Source organism: Bufo gargarizans, chromosome 1 (assembly GCF_014858855.1).
Source record: "Bufo gargarizans isolate SCDJY-AF-19 chromosome 1, ASM1485885v1, whole genome shotgun sequence".
Classification (NCBI taxonomy): Eukaryota; Metazoa; Chordata; class Amphibia; order Anura; family Bufonidae; genus Bufo; species Bufo gargarizans.
Genome location: NC_058080.1, coordinates 382,544,955 through 382,562,778, shown reverse-complemented (window position 1 = coordinate 382,562,778; position 17,824 = coordinate 382,544,955). Strand labels below are relative to the sequence as shown.

The 17,824-nt window shown below is 45.6% G+C and overlaps 1 protein-coding gene across 1 annotated transcript; it reads left to right on the top strand.

Annotated features, from left to right (window-relative positions):
- Positions 1 to 14,947: 14,947 nt before the first annotated feature.
- Positions 14,948 to 17,123, top strand: LOC122927400 (SLAM family member 5-like). The gene is made up of 2 exons (XM_044279210.1): positions 14,948 to 15,146; positions 16,954 to 17,123. Exons 1-2 carry the CDS (start codon positions 14,948 to 14,950, stop codon positions 17,121 to 17,123), a joined length of 369 nt encoding a protein of 122 aa, XP_044135145.1.
- The last annotated feature ends 701 nt before the right edge of the window (positions 17,124 to 17,824 follow it).

The following is a 17,824-nucleotide window of genomic DNA, read 5'->3' as shown; positions in this document are numbered from 1 at the left end:
GTGTAGGAACGCCTGAAATCGCCACACACCTTCCTGGTCTCCTTGAGGACGTCCTGTAAGCCTGGGTACTTAGACACAAAGCGTTGTACGATGAGATTCAAAACATGTGCCATCTTGCCCAAATTCAATGCCGCCAACAAATTGCTTCCATTGTCACACACCACTTTGCCGATCTCCAGTTGGTGTGGGGTCAGCCACTGATCCACCTGTGCGTTCAGGGCAGACAGGAGTGCTGGTCCGGTGTGGCTCTCTGCATTCCATGCTTGGCAGCCGTCAGCAGGTTGACCCAATGCGCAGTGTAGGTGATATACCTGCCCTGACCGTGCTTTGCAGACCAGGTATCAGTGGTCAGATGGACCCTTTCCCCAACACTGTATGCCAGAGATGCCATGACTTCCTTTTCAATCACTGAGTAAAGGTTTGGGATTGCCTTATTTGAAAAAAAAATTCGGCCGGGTACCTTCCACTGTGGTGTCCCAATAGCGACAAATTTTTAGAAGGCCTCAGACTCCACCAGCTGGTATGGTAAAAGCTGGCGGGCTAAGAGTTCCGTCAAGCCAGCTGTCAGACGCTGGGCAAGGGGGTGACTCTGTGAAATTGGCTTCTTACGCTCAAACATTTCCTTTACAGACAGATGGGGCAGATGAGATGAAACTGCTGAAGGTGAGAGGCGGAGTGGCGGGTGGTTGAGAGGGGGCAAGGAGGACAGCAGTGGTTGACGTGGCTGAAGATGCTGGACCAGGAGGAGGATGGTGGCTTTGAGCTTGTGTGCTGCTTCTACTCGCCATCATGTGTTGATCCCATAGGCGTTTGTGATGTGCGATCATGTGCCTTCGCAAAGCAGTTGCACCTAGGTGGGTGTTGGATTTCCCACGACTCTGTTTCTTTTGGCACAGGTTGCAAATGGCATCGCTGTTGTCAGACGCAGACACACAAAAAAAAATGACCTCCCCCTGCTTCCAACTCATCTCCTCCTTCTCTCTGTCTCCCCTTCTGAACTTTCCCCCTCTTCTTCTTCTCTTCGAGCAGGCACCCACGTAGCATCCACGGACACATCGTCATCATTAACCACTTCACTTGTATCTGACACCTCAGCAAAGGAAGCAGCAGCGGGTACAACATCATCATCATCATCATCACCACATTGTACGTCCATGTGTGTAATGCTGCCTGACTGAGACATATCCCTGTTATCTACATCCCCTGGCAATAATGGTTGCGCATCACTAATTTCATCCAACTGATGTGTAAATAACTCCTCTGAGGGATCAAGTGAAGCGGCTGTGGTGGTAGTGGTGGCGGCGGGCGGGAGAGTGGTAACTTGAGAGCAGGTGACCAAAGCTGAGCTGGAGGAGGATGGTGCGTCAAGGTTCTTAGCGGAAGCTGTTGAAGATTGGGTATCCTGTGTAAGCCAGTCAACTATTTTCTCCGAATTTTTTTTTCGGTTTAGGGTACGTGGCCTCTGAACACTGGGCATTATTCCAGGGCCAGTGGAAATCACAGCACCACGACCACGACGGCCCCTGCGGGATAGCCTGCCTCTGCCTGACATTTTGTTTTAGATAAGTGGTACTATGCGTGCAAGGTACTGTGCCACCCTATATAAGTTGTGGGCAGTGGGCACAGTACAGTCTGTGTGGGCCTGACACACACGGCCTTGCAATTTTCAAATGTGATTATTTTTTTTATCTACAAGGTATTTGAGTGAATGACACCCTGTAACGGTATGGCGGAGGCCTAGCCACTAGCCAGTGGCCACAATACAGTCTGTGTGGGCCTGACACACACGGGCTTGCAAATGTGATTATGTCACAGAAAAATGTTAAATAGAATTTTTTTTTATCTGCAAGGTATTTTCTGTCACACCATGTATGAATGGTGTGCACTGTAGTGCTGTCTATGACTGAGCCTGCAGCCTCTCACACAACAGCAGCCAGGCAACTGCAATATATATATATATATATATATATATATAAAAATAAAGCACACTGATGTACCAGCCCTGAAAAGGGCTTTTTGGGGTGCTGTCAGGATGCTGTCCTTACAGCAGATGAGTCTGTGGACACAGAACAATGCTCTAGCTAACGCTTTCCCTATTGAATCAGCAGCAGCAGCACTGTCCCTCCTCTCACTGTGAATGCAGATTCCGAATGAATCTTAAAATGGATGCTGTCCAGGAGGTGGGAGGGTCTGGGAGGGATGGTCTGCTGCTGATTGGCTGGAATGTGTCTGCTGACTGTGAGGTACAGGGTCAAAGTTTACTCAATGATGATGTATAGGGGGCGGACCGAACATCGCATATGTTTGCCGGGAACTATTCGCCGGCGAATAGTTCGGGACATCGCTACTCACATATAGTATAATAGGATGGCCAATTGCGATTCGGGCGCCAGGAGGAGAGGTGCTGTTGAATGCATTGGTAGCGCTTGTGGGTGCAGGAAAAGGCTGTCACTCATCGGCTGCCCGGTGGTCCAAACTTGGGTGCTTAAATGTAAATTTCTAATCTGATGGTGCTGGAGAATTGGTAAAACTTCTTATCTTCTGGTTTAGAGATTTAAATGACAACTTGCTCAGCATTTTGGACAAAATCCCTGGTACCTGATACCTGCATACTGAAAAAATATAGTCCCAAAGTCACTCCAGTAGGTGGTGGTATAGAAAACTGGAGTAACATTTATAGACAAAAGTATTAGTTTGCAGTGGCGTTAATAGGGCTGGTGTCACCCGGTGCTGTAGAAAATGGTGTCACCCCCCCCCGAAGCAATCATTTTTTAGCCATATATGGTGGCTATGGTGGTGCTACTGTCATGGGGGCAGTCAGTGCCTCTCTCCTCCCCCCACATGTCCCAGTATCATAGTGCCATCTCCCCCCCCCAAAAAAAAAGTTCCAGTATCAAGTGCCTCCCCCCCCCCATGTGCCAGTATCATAGTGCCAACCCCCCCATGTGCCAATATCAGGTGCCTCTCTCCTCCCCCCCATGTCCCAGTATCATAGTGCCAACCCCCCCATGTGCTAGTAGCCAGTACCAGGTGCCAACCCCCCTCCCCCCCTTGTGCCAGCATCAGGTGGTGCCAACCCCCATGTGCCAGTATCAGGTGCCTCTCTCCTTCCCCCCCCCATGTGCCAGTATCATAGTGCCATCTTCCCCCCCCAAAGAAAGTGCCAGTATCAAGTGCCTCTCTCCTCCCCCCCATGTCCCAGTATCATAGTGCCACCCCCCCAAGTGCCAGTATCATAGTGCCAACCCCCCCCATGTGACAATATCAGGTGCCTCTCTCCTTCCTCCCCATGTGCAAGTATCATAGTGCCAACCCCCCATGTGCCAGTAGCCAGTATCAGGTGCCAACCCCCCTCCCCCCATGTGCCAGCATCGGGTGGTGCCAACGCCCCCATGTGCCAGTATCAGGTGCCTCTCTCCTTCCCCCATGTGCCAGTATCATAGTGCCAACCCCCCACCCCATGTGCCAGTATCATAGTGCCAAACCCCCCCATGTGCCAGTATCAGGTGCCAACCCCCCCCCATGTGCCAGTATCAAGTGTCTCCCGCTCCCCCCATAGCAGCAACAGTAGGGTATAAAAAAAAAAAAAAAACACTTCTACTTACCTCCATGTCAGCGATGCAGCCTCTTCCTGTGTCCCGCCCTGTATGTCCATATATGGAGTCAGGTGCTTGTATTTCAGAAAAGTTTCGGCTGGGCTTCGAACCCACAACCTTCTGTATCAGAGGTAAAGCACCTAACCACACGGCCATAAAAGCTGCCTTGCTGCTGACTGAAAAAATATGAGACTTCTACTGTTATAGCTGGCTAAGTGTACATCTATACCCATGACAGCTGCCCCAACACACCCAGCACTGCTATATCTCTATATGACACCTGTCCCAGCACACTCAGCTCTGCTATATCTCTATATATGATGTACACTTAGCCAGCTATAACAGTAGAAGTATCATATTTTTTCAGTCAGAAGCATTGCAGCTCTTATGGCTGTGTGGGTAAATGCTTTGCCTCTGATACAGAAGGTCATAGGTTCAAAAACTGTTATAGCTGGCTAAGTGTACATCTATACACATGACAGCTGCCCCAACACACCCAGCACTGCTATATCTCTATATGACAGCTGTCCCAGCACACTCAGCTCTGCTATATGTCTATATATGATGTACACTTAGCCAGCTATAACAGTAGAAGTATCATTTTTGTGTATTTCAGAAACTTTTCTGAAATACAAAGATACAGAAGATCGTGGGTTTGAATCCCAGACACATTCTCTCCTGAGATGACTATGCCTGGGATTCGTAAATGAGAAGTGTGCAAGTTGCCGTCACTGGTGTCACCCGGTGCGGCCTGCACCCCCCTTGCAACGCCACAGGTCCAGGGTTCAGTCACATCAGGCCAATCAAAATATAAAGCATTCTATTAAAGAAAGCTTTCAGTGGCCTCTGTTTCTGTCCCCATCCACATGTCGTACCGCCATCTACTGCTGCTATAACCATGGACAGGAGGTTCTTAGTATACATTGTTATCAAAATGTATAAGCCCACTTGCCACGTCAAGGCGACCTCCTTCAAGTGGGTTCCTACACTAACACTAATGACTATCCTATTATTTATTATATACTATTAGAATTATTACTATTATTCCCCTTATACTACTGCTATCCCTGCTGTATTATCCTGACTTATTTCTATTATATTACTACTGATGTTTCTAATAGTATTTAACTAGATCCCTATCCCTAAAACTGTTGATCCAGAAGAAGGCAAAAAACCCTGGACACATTCAGCCAATTCGTGTCACAGGGGAAAAATTCCTTCTTGACCCCTGGAAAAGACGATCTGTCCTAGAACCCTGGATCAAACCCCCTGATCCCTATCCCTAAATTAGTTCCCTATCCCTAAACCTGTTGATCCAGAAGAAGGTGAAAACCCCTGGACACATTCAGCCAATTCGTGTCACAGAGGAAAAATTCCTTCTCGACCCCGGGAAAAGGTGATCAGTCCTAGAACCCTGGATCAAACCCCCTGATCCCTATCCCTAAATTAGGTCCCTATCCCTAAACCTGTTGATCCAGAAGAAGGCGAAAACCCCTGGACACATTCAGCCAATTCGTGTCACAGGGGAAAAATTCCTTCTCGACCCCAGGAAAAGGCGATCAGTCCTAGAACCCTGGATCAAAACTCCTGATCTCTATTTTAATTTATTACTATAGCTAACTAACCTACATATGACATTTATTATTACTAATATTTCTATTGTCATTTTCCTATAACTATAATCTAGATCCCTATCCCTAAAGTAGTTGATCCAGAAGAAGGCGAAAACCCCTGGACACATTCGACCAATTTGTGTCACAGGGGAAAATTCCTTCTCGACCCCGGGAAAAGGCGATCAGTCCTTGAACCCTGGATCAAACAGCCCTAAATCCTGGTATAATTTATTATTATACTTAATTAATCAAAATACTGCAATTACTTTTGTTACTAATATTACTATAGATATTTTACTATAAACTAGATCCCTATCCCTAACATAGTTGATCCAGAAGAAGGCGAAAACCCCTGGACACATTCAGCCAATTCGTGCCACAGAGGAAAAATTCCTTCTTGACCCCTGGAAAAGGCGATCAGTCCTAGAACCCTGGATCAAGCCCCCTGATCCCTATCCCTAAATTAGGTCCCTATCCCTAAACCTGTTGATCCAGAAGAAGGCGAAAAACCCCTGGACACATTCAGCCAATTCGTGTCACAGGGGAAAAATTCCTTCTCGACCCCGGGAAAAGGCGATCAGTCCTAGAACCCTGGATCAAAACTCCTGATCTCTATTTTAATTTATTACTATAGCTAACTAACCTACATATGACATTTATTATTACTAATATTTCTATTGTCATTTTCCTATAACTATAATCTAGATCCCTATCCCTAAAGTAGTTGATCCAGAAGAAGGCGAAAACCCCTGGACACATTCGACCAATTTGTGTCCACAGGGGGAAAATTCCTTCTCGACCCCGGGAAAAGGCGAATCAGTCCTTGAACCCTGGATCAAACAGCCTAAATCCTGGTATAATTTATCATTATACTTAATTAATCAAAATACTGCAATTACTTTTGTTACTAATATTACTATAGATATTTTACTATAAACTAGATCCCTATCCCTAACGTAGTTGATCCAGAAGAAGGCGAAAACCCCTGGACACATTCAGCCAATTCATGTCACAGAGGAAAAATTCCTTCTCGACCCCGGGAAAAGGCGATCAGTCCTAGAACCCTGGATCAAACACCCTGATCTTATTTCTAAGTTTACTAATTATATTTATGTTATTTATTTTTACTACTTTTATAGATTTATTACTATATTACTACCCTTTGACTTATTACAATATGCTACATATTAATATTTAATAATTATGATTTTGTTTTTTTTAGATTTGGTTGCTGCTGGTGGTCTTACAGCTCCTTACCATCCTTCACCGGCAGAATGGTTTGAAGAGGATGGTCCAGAGGATGTTCTTCTTTCCTCTCAGGTTGGTGTTCACATACTGGAAGGTGGTTGGCTGGCGGATCTTCTGTCTTCTTCCAGGCTGATGCTGAACTCTTCTCAGGTTCTTGCTCTTCACGTCCAGTTTCACCATCCTCTGCTCCTTGGCGGATGTCTTCTCAGTCGTTTCATCCTGCTGCGCCCGGGTTGTGTCTGCCTCCTCTCGCTCTCCCTTGCCCTTCTCCACCGTCAGGTCTTCACACAAGCGGCTTGCCATCATCAATGCCGGCTCTGGATCTTCTTCCTCCAGTGGAAAAGGCAGGTATTTCCTTTGAGCTTCGCGGTTTGTTGGCATGAGGCGCTAAGAACAGATTCAGTAAATGGTCTATGAGACGTTCCTATAAATCCTTCACATCTATAGACAGAACATGGAGGAATCTGGAAGACAATATGACAGGCAGTAGGATCACTCACCTCCATCTTGAAGATTGGCGATGGGAGGAATCTCATGGAGTAAATGAGACGTTGTTGGTCTCTCTCCTCCACGGTGCGGGGATAAGCTGCAGAGAGAAGACAACCAGATCATGAGTTTACTTCAGATCAGTCTAAACCTCAAGTTTTCATAGCTGAGTCTTATTACCAAAAATACTCACTTAAGAAGGGTGTCAGGCCATAGATGAACTGCTGGAGGCAGTAGATGTCCTAAAGAGAAGAGAATACAGTGATTGACCACTTACCACTCCTCATGGGTGATAGGACAAAGGGCCAGTATACAATGAAGCCACTTACCTCCAGAGAAGTGCGGCCTGCTACAATCCTATACTCGTCCAGAATTGAAGAAATCATAGCGCGATCTGTTAACCCATAAAAGAGACTTAGTCACAGATCTGATAAAGGCAGTGAATGTTCTCCCAGGTGTAGGACCCTCGTGATCACACACTGATGGCCGGTCCTAGGGGTGGTAATATGGAAGTCCTGGAGGACCATTTATAACTTCTTCATATATCTTTATAGCAGTCATTCAGAGATCAGCTTTCCTTATACAGAGCTCCAAATCACCTGCAGAACCTTAGAATAAAATGATAAATTGTAGCTTCCTGCAGCCACCACTAGGGGGAGCAGAGGAGCGCACTGTACAGGCAGTCATCAGTCCTGAGCTCCCTCTAGTGGTGTCTGCAGGCAGATCTAATGTTACCATTTATATCAGTGCTGAGGATTTGGAGCTTTGTATCAGTAAAACAGAGCTCTGATCACTATAAAAATATATCTAGAAATGAAATCAACATAAAAATTTCCTGATGATAAAAGTCGGACATTCACGTTACATATAAGAGGATAATAATCACATATGGTTATGCAGTATATATATATATATATATATATATATAGTGCTGTCTTTACTGGGTATTTGTAGTGTCCCTTATAGCAGAAGGGCCCATATACGTAATATCGCACATAACACAGAGGGGAGATTTATCTCAACTGATATGACGGAAAACTGTCTCAGTTCCCCGTAGCAACCAATCAGATCGTTCCTTTAATTTTCCAAAGCAGCTCTGAAAAATGAAAGGTAGAATCTGATTGGTTGCTATGGGCAACTGAGCCAGTTTTCCTTTGCACCAGTTCTGATACATCTCCCCCATAATGCAGACTGGATTGTACTGGTGCCGTATACAGATGTATGACATGAAAGATTGTTTTCTAGCCCATAAATAAATCAATACTCCAAAATGTGAGGTAAATTGCCTCAACAACACCATAAACATACCCCAATTAATAATAATATCAGTATGGTGCCCTCAATACTCAATACAAACAATACTGGCAGCAGAGTGCCTATATAGAAACACCTAGCACAGAATTTCCCTTCATAACATTAAATTAACTGAAAAAAAAAATCCAGTTTCCTGCACCAGTCACTAGGGGGAGCTCACTACACCCTATAGTATATAGCTAATATTGGTGCAGTACACATATACAGCTAGCTCCCCCTAGTGGGATGAAGGCTAAAGCCCTCAGCAGATCCCTAATCCTGTGAGTGAAGCATCATGAGAGATGAGATAAGCGTCACTTCTGTCATGAGGGGTATGAGAACTCACCGGCGTCCATCTTCACCTCTCGTCGTTCTGTAACGGTCTGAGGACCACTGACCGTTGGTTTCCTTTCAAACTTCAAGTCCAGCAATCCCATTGGCTGCTGAGCAGTGACATCTGGAAGAGGAAATTTAAAGGGACAGGACGCTGTTATCTCACTGCAGCGCATGGTCCTGTATGTGTGATATCATGAATTTGTGGAGATAATCTGCGGGGACCAGCTGCTATCACTCCTCATATCTCCACCAGGGGGCGTAATATCTGATCAGTGTTATATCCTACATATTATTACACTATTAATGTGCTATGAAGAAATTCATCTAAAACCACAGGCTTTTAATTAAAACATCTTTTTAACCCCTCGCCAACCAGGTGATTTTGAGTCTCTTTGATTATATACTGAGGTTTTTATCTTTTGATCAGTTGGTGTATTTCTCGATATTATTCTGGATACTGAGGGGCACGTGAGGGAAAATATACCCAAAAGTCCTTCATGGTTAGAGGTGCGGTGGTGTCCACAGCATCAGAAGAGGCTCCATTCATATCTTTGCTGCTTCCAAGGGCAGGACAAGCTCTCATGGTGGAGAATTCAGACTGTCCCCTCACCTTTTATCCCTAAAGGACATTTGTTGGATTGACTATCCTGAATGACGTCCTGTCCCTCAACTACACAGACCCTACATTTCCCTCCTTCTCAGCATCACCACAGATCAGTCTACAATGTAGGAATTGCTGGGTTGGTGCTGTGGATATTATTGTGCTCTGGCTACAGAAATAGTGAAGCTCGGGCCCACCGAAGGATCATACACTTCTGTAAGCTCACCCTCTTGCTTATATATGTTTTGTAGCTGCATAGTGGCAGTGTATACACCATTATAGCCATGGGTTAAAGATAGCTTTTTTTTATCCACTCCTTGCACAATTTTTTTATATCATGCAATATTTTTGTCAATTATCCCCTTAGAAAGTACCAATGTCCCTTGATTGACTCTTAAATGTACCTTACTCTGATCCCCCGACAACAAAGTGTTCTCTTCTGGTCTTCAAAATTAGTGGCATGTCACAATTATGTGCTTAGTCATGTGGTCTACAAGTTGGAGTGTAGTAAAAACTGTACAGTTCAAAGCAGACCTGGACCTTTAGGCCAAAAGTCCGAGACCTGTCCTAGTGCCAGCACCCAGGTCTGTGTCTTGATGTTCAGCCTCTGCAAACATGGATAATATATTTAATATGCTATCGAAGGCTATCAGTGGAAACCCTCTTAAGTTATGGAGATCTGAAAGGAATCCTTCAAGTTTTAAAACAGAGCTATAACTCCCCCAAACCACAGGATCTTGTGTTAGTGTTCCTTGAAGGTGTCATTAAAGGTTTCAAGAAGTGAGTTGGGGCGGTGAAGAAGAAGTAGTGACCAAGGAAAGCATGCACCCAGCACCTAGTGGCTGCTAACCTTGACCAGATAAGCTTCTAGCAAGGACATGAGATGATCTTGCTGATATTCTTCATCTCCTTTATCTCAGGTCAGTAAATCTACAACTTTTTATATGACATATTACCCATGCATATTATGACCATTGTTAGACCCTGTGGTCATCCTGAGTCGGATAAAAAAAATTGACTGTTATTTGATTTTGAATATATTGAGAAGTCTTAGTATTGAAGAATGTTCAGCTTCATCGACCTCCTGGTTTGCACCTGAGCCACCTCCATCTTGTCTATGATCATACGATCACTGGTGGAAGTATTCTGGTCACAATATACCCACCAGAGAGAGGCATGGTTCTTTATCATGTCGCTGGACCCCTGAATCTAAGATATTTGGTGAACATTGTCTCCAAAATATGAACACCTATGGTCTGCTTTTAATGTATACACAGTATCAGGGCCGGTTCTAGGTGAAATGGGGCCCTGGGGCGAAAAACAATAAGGTGCCCCCCCCATGACACTTGATGACTTTTACAGAAGAAACTGTATATTGTGGGGCACTGGTGTATGCTATATGAGTATAAAAAACATATTTTATATGAAAACTTCACAATACTTGGCTTGACCATTGGGGATCTCGGACGCCACTTCCACACTTTTGTAGGGGGGCTCGGCGGAGCTGATGTGTTTTATCCTAATGAGAAAGCTTTCAAAATAAGGATTTGGAGAAGGGGCACAGGGATAGCAGAGCAGGGAGAGGCTGGTGCTACTACTAGGGGGCTCATACCATGGGGGAGTAATAAAGCCCACCATAATGCCCCCCCAGTAGTAATAATTATCCTTATAATGTGACAGTGCAAAAAATACCCACTTGTAATGCCCCCAGTTTAGCTAATGTCCCCATAGTGCCCCCATAATGTGGCAGTATAAAATACCCCTATATAGTGCCCCCAGTAAATGCCCCCATAGTGCTCCTCTCCCCCCTCCTAGTGGCCCCCATAATGTACCAGTATAAAATACCCCTTCTCAGTGCCCCCGTAGATTACCCCATAGTGCTCCTCTCCCCCCTTCCCCATAGTACCCACCATAATGTGTCCCAGTATAAAATGCCCCTATACAGAGCCCCCATATAAAATAACCGTTCTTTGTGGCCTCAGTAGATGCCCCTATAGTGCCCACCAATAATGTGCCAGTAAGAATTGACCCCATAGATGTCCCCTAATAATGTGCCAGTAGCCAGAGCCCCACTTATATCATGTGCCAGTAGCCAGAGCCCCCCTATCATGTGCCAGTAGCCATAGGCCCCTCCTATTATGTGCCAGTAGCCATAGGCCCCTCCTATCATGTGCCAGCAGCCAAAGGCCCCCCTATAATGTGTCATTAGCCAGAGCCCCCCCCCCTATCATGTGCCAGTAGCTATAGGGCCCCCCTATCATGTGCCAGTAGCCAGAGCGCCCCCTATCATGTGCCAATAGCCAGAGCCCCCCTTATCATGTGCCAATAGCCATAGCCCCCCCATCATGTGCCAGTAGCCAGAGCCCCACCTATCATGTGCCAGTAGCCTGAGCCCCCCATCAACATGTGCCAGTAGCCATAGGCCCCCCTATAATGTGCCAGTAGCCAGAGCCCCCCTATCATGTGCCAGTAGCCATAGGGCCCCCCCTATCATGTGCCAGTAGCCATAGGGCCCCCCCTATCATGTGCCAGTAGCCAGAGCCCCCCTTAACATGTGCCAGTAGCCAGAGCACCCCTTAACATGTGCCAGTAGCCAGATCCCCCCTATCATGTGCCAGTAGCCTGAGCCCCCCATCAACATGTGCCAGTAGCCATAGGCCCCCTTATAATGTGTTAGTAGAGTAGCCATAGGGCCCCCCCTATCAAGTGCCAGTAGTCAGAGCCCCCCATCATGTGCCAGTAGCCACCAGTATTGACACAAAAAAACTAAAACACTTATACTTACCTTCTTGGCAGCGATGTGATGCAGGCCTCTTCTGGCCTGTGCCCCGCGCTGTACGGCTCAGGGCTCAGGCGGCGCGATGACGTCATCGCTCCGCCTGCGCCGGCCTCTGATAGGCTGCAGGCACTAGGCCAGCAGCCTATCGGAGGAAGGGGAAGGGACACACCTCTCCCTCCCCTGCCCTGCTGCACAGCCATCTGTATCGCTGTCCTGAGGACGGCGATACAGATGACTGGAGATGAGCTCATTCACAATGGAAGCGCTCATCTCCGTGTGACTGTCACTGTCCTGCCTATAGTGAGTTGTGGGCCGGCGCGGGGGGGGGGCCCTAAGGACTCGGGGGCCCAGGGGCAATTGCCCCCCTTGCCTCTATGGAAGTGCCGGCCCTGCACAGTATGACATTAGAGATTGCCAATCTACAAATACCTCACCTCTGTATGTAGTAGCAAAATCCAGTCCAGGCCTTCACAATCCCAACGCTCCATATGGAGACTTTTTATATACCTGTGTGTGCCAGGGAGCCCAGGCAGCTCCAAAACTTGTCTGGCGAAATATTGGCAACACTACTGACATCTGAGGTGTCCTCTGTTATATGCTATCATTCAGACTATTGCATGTTTACTGAAGCGACACCCAAATGATCAACTGAGAAGGTCTAGTTCAGTGTTCTTCACATACTGTGCAGCTAATAAATGGAGATGATCACTTCAGAGCTCACCAGTATATTTTACAGTAGGGTACAGCAGATTGGTCAAACTTATCTGAGGAGTTAGGTTAAATGTTCTGGTAACCTGCAGAGGAGCAGTGAGAATTGATTAGAGGGGTCATCTAGCATTTTACAAGCCTATCCTCAGATTAGGCCATCACTATCTGTTCAGTGGGGGTCCAACACCCCGAACCATCAGCTTTAGTACAGCTCAACATCCAAGCTACATACAGTATCTCTGTCCTCATATCTCCATCTACTGTGCATCTAGTATTCTTACAAGGGAGTAGCACTGCAGTAACCAGCAGCTGCGACCACTACACAGTGGATGGAGCCGTTTAGCTTCTCCGCCAGAGCTAGTGATAGTCTATCCCAGGGGTGGCCAACCTTACATACACAAAGAGCCTAAAAAAAAAAGTATGACTACCAGGAGCCACAGGCTATACATTTACACAGTTACCGTATTTTTCACCCTACAAGATACACCTAGGTTTTAACAAAGAAAAATAAGATTAAAAAAATATATTTTTCATCTGATCTGAGGTCTGCAAAAAATATTTTTTCTTATTGTTCATTAGCAGAGAAAAAATAAAAAATATATTTTTCATCAGACCCCTAAATCAGATCCCCAATCCTTATCTGACCTACAATAAGATCCCTAAACCTCATCAGACTTCCAAATCAAACCCCCAAAATCAGACCCCCAATGCTTGGATCAGACAACACAAATCAGACTCCCAGTGTCAGACCCTCAGTGCTCAGATCTCCCCCACATGCTCAGATCATTTCCCTCATGCTCAGATCTCCCCCTTCTCAGATCTGACCCCCCCATGCTCAGACCTGATCAACCCATGCTCAAACAAGACCGCCATGCTCAGATCTGCCCCCCATGCTCAAATCTGAAACCTCATGCTCAGATCAGACCCCCATTGCTCAGATCTGGACCCCCCCATGCTCAGATCAGACCCCCCATTTTCCAGATCAGGACACCCCCCCCCCCCCATGCTCAGATCAGACCCACATTCTCAGTTCTATCATTTAAAAAAAATCTCTTCCCTCTCCTGATCAGGAACTGGGCTCCTGCTCGGTCGGGCACCTGCTACTCTGCAGGTCTGACATGCTCTCCACTGTGACCTGATGAGCGCAATGTCAGGTCATAGTGCGTGTCTCCACGTACTACGTTCTTACACTGTGTGCATCAGAACATAGTGTAGAGTGAGCTGGAGCTGCAAAGTAGTAACAGTGCCTGATCAGGAAAAGAGATCTGAGCATGGGGTGGAGAGTGCTTCCTGGCTTCACAGCTAGAGCCTCACTTGAAGAAGCAAAGAGCCGCATGTTGCTCAAGAGCCACAGGTTGGCCACCCCTGGTCTATCCTGAGGTTAAAGAGTCCAACCAGAAATAATTGTGCTTTTCTTGACTAGCGTCGACTCTTAATCACAAGCACCCCACAGTGTTTTCCTGTGCCAGGAATGCTCTATATATTTTAAGTTATTGCATATTTTTTAGGTATTTTATAACTAGCTAGATTTTTTGCTATGAATATATTCTAATTTATTTTAGTATCATGCAACAGGGTATCACTGAGTACTATTGTTTGTTTTTGGGGTTGCCAGTCCCTGTGTGTAACCCCCTTAACATTAAGATGATCATACAGTGTTCCCCAGGGATCGTCGAAACCTGGCAGTAAGTGTTCATTTTTCCAGCAGCGCCACCACAGGTGAAATAAAGCATTACACATTGTCCATTCAAAGTAATAGGTTGCCTTTGTAATGCAGGATAAAACAGGTCTTTGAGACGACTGTCCAATGTTTCACCCAAATTTTTTGTGAAAAATGATCTACAGAAGTGATCCTCTCAAGGAAGATGACCACTATATAGAGCAGGCATCCTCAAACTGCGGCCCTCCAGCTGTTGCAAAACTACAAGTCCCAACATGCCCAAACAGCCTACAGGTATCAGCCTACAGCAGGGCATTGTGGGAGTTGTAGTTTTACAACAGCTGGAGGGCCGCAGTTTGAGGATGCCTGATATAGAGTATACAATAGAACTGAAAATCTGTCTGGAGGTGGTCCTTTGGAGAGGGTCACCATATGTGACATTCCCAGCAGGTAGGTCTTTCAGGTTTCATTAATTCTGCCTCAATTTGTGTTTTGCACGAGAAGAAGAGGGTGCTAAGCGAGTAGACGGTATTCTCCACCATTCAGTAGAGTTATATCATCCGGATCTATCAGTTCTTGTTCTAGATGTTATGTGGCAATTTTTTAACCCAAAATAAGACAACCCAAATGGTCAAGTATCATAAAGACCAACTAACCATCTACAGTCCTCAGTTTGCCGACTGTCTGGAGCTGTCCAATAATGGGACCAAGTTACATATCCACGACCTGAGGATGGAAGACACCGGGGTCTACACTGCCATAATAACCTTCAGAAATCATGAAATACATCATTGTTTATGGTATGTCCTCATGCTAAACCCATTCCGTATTTTATCGTCTTTTCCCCATTATGGTCCATTCTTGTTTTAATAAGATAAAAAGGAGGAGGAATGGACCAAGAGTACACTCTTCATGTTCCTTATTTCATTATAACCATGTAATGAATGACACCATTGTCATGGATGGGCTTTTGGACAGATAGTGGACTCATCACATCGCTTGAGGGCTAAACTCAAGGCTAGAGTCTAAGGGATTGTCCATTCTCATAAAAGGGAATTCAAGTCTTTTCCGTCGAGTGGACTCCAATAGCAACAGCTGTTCGCAAGTGGATATTAATTCCAAAGACAGGTCTCAGAAATTATAGGCAGAAGAGTAGTCTTACAAAATGGAGGTCAGGGCTGGGAAGTGGTTGTTATATAGAAATAAAGTAATAAATCAGGAAAGGCAGTAATCAGATGTCCAGTGTGCGGTAGTCAAAGATCTGAGTAAAGAAAAATAAAGCAACTTAACAAATATCAATTGAACCAAAGAACCTTGTTGCTAAGCAGTGGACTAGCTAGGCCCCAAAGCCATGGGATCCCACAAGCCCCCCCTCACAATGCTAACCCTGACTGGGCTGCTAGGGAGCTGTGCCCAGCCACTTCTCACTTGACTTGTCACTGTGCCCTGTGTAGAAGGTGGAGGGGCAAGCCTACAGGAAGAGCAAATCTTCAGTCCTACGGCCAACCTCTGGAGAGCTCAAAAATCTGCAAGCATAGAAGTTGACAGCCCTAGAACCCTGGTCCCTAGTCCTACTTGCCTGTAAGTAAGTATGCCACAGTTGCTAAGGTAAAGTTTGAGAATTTCAGAGCCAGCCGGAGAAAAGAGAAAAGACCAGATGGGGACCAGAAAGCGTTAGAGATTCGTAAGGGGACTTGTGTCTTCTTTTGTTATTTTAGAACTTTAAGAGCTGTTTTCTAAGTATTTTTCCTGCATAGACAATCCCAAATTTTTTTCAGTTCTTGAAAACTCAACAGATATGTTGATGGAGAATGTGGTTTGACTATTGGCTATGTGTAATGACCGGTGTCACGCACAGGGAGGAAAACAGGGAAAGCCCTGCCCAAGGGAGAGGGAAAGGTGGTGACCCCTAACTCACCTTGCGGCTGGCACCTGACTGCCCTGACGTCCCTAGATGGGTTCCTCACCCGTGCGGCGATCACGTGCCTAAACCCTGGCTTTCCCTGAAATGAGCCCTAGATAGTGAACGGGCCGGTGGGATCGCTAGTCCGCACCACTGCACTAAGAGGGAAACACCAGGGAGAGGACAGACAAATACAGACAAACACAAACACCCAGGTGGACGACCACAGCAGTCCACAAAGGTCCAACAGGGATCCGGAGGGTAGCGTTCTGAATCAACAGTCAGAGAACGCAGCAACACAGCTCCAGTGGGTCAGGATAGATGTCCAGGCAGGAAGCTCTATCTCTGGCAACCAGAGAAGTATGAGAGGGGAATATAAGGAGGTTTGGGAGTGCTGGACAAGGAACAGCTGAGGAGAAGGAGCTACGGATCCCTGAGTGAGCCAAAAGGGTTTGCAAAGCAAACTCAGAAAGCTACCATAAGGAAAACAGCCCTATCTTAAATAGAGCGTGCAGCCAACCGCTGCGACTTCCTGACCCCGGGTATAACGGAGTCAGGCGTGATTCTCGATACCCTCGTGACACTATGCCAATCAAGAAGAGTCCCTAAAAAAATTGTGATAGATCGTGTGGTCAGTACCTGGTGTTTTCATAACCAACATGGTTTTCTCATTTCAGTCGGTTCCCGCTCCGGCTATATGGACTAAAGTGATGCCAAACACAAAAAAAATGTAATGTGACTCTCCGTTGTTCTGTCCAATCAAATATATCAGATTTCTCCTATTCTTGGATATACAGACTCCAGGACTCTGGGAACAAGGATATACATAGTACTGGAAGCTCCATCCAGATATCACTACCACCAGATCACCAGGACATGAAAGTCACTCACAGTGTATAGTTCAGAACCCAGCTGATCAGAAGAACATCTCTATCAGTGTGAAATCCTTCTTCTCAACAGATGGGTATACATACATACCAGATCACCAGGACACTGAAGTAATGTCCCTAACCGACCAAAAGAATGTCTCCTTTTAATGTCCCTCATGTCTGCCTTGCCCTAATTAATAAAAAAAAAGTCATGAAACATTCCATAATCCTTTAAAAATAAAGTTCATCCTTTTTTTATTTTAAATAAAGTTAATCATTTTTTTAATTATTTTTTTTTAAATAAAGCTTTACTTTTGACCAACGTTATTTCTATTGGTGAGAAGTGGGAAATCTAGAACATACTGTACTTGACAGCTCTGCAGGAACATTAGGGAGTTCTCAGAAAAAGAAGAGAGTTCCTGGACTCCTGGGAAAGAAGGAAAATCACTGATTATGGGGTTGGTGATCTTGCCTGAGTTGCTGTTAACAGCATTTAGAGATTTGCTTTATAGCAGCCACATAGACCATGAACACAATGGACAGAAGATGGTCATTGATGTCTATGGAAGAGTGTTGTGGGCATGCCCTGTGACTTATGCAAGTGTCATTGTGCAGGGAGGGGGAGTAGATAAGCTGTGACATCCCCTATTGCAAATGGTGGACCTTGTGTTATCTATATATAAATATATTTCGTTATAAAGCTTCCTTAAATGATAATGAGATGACTGCTGA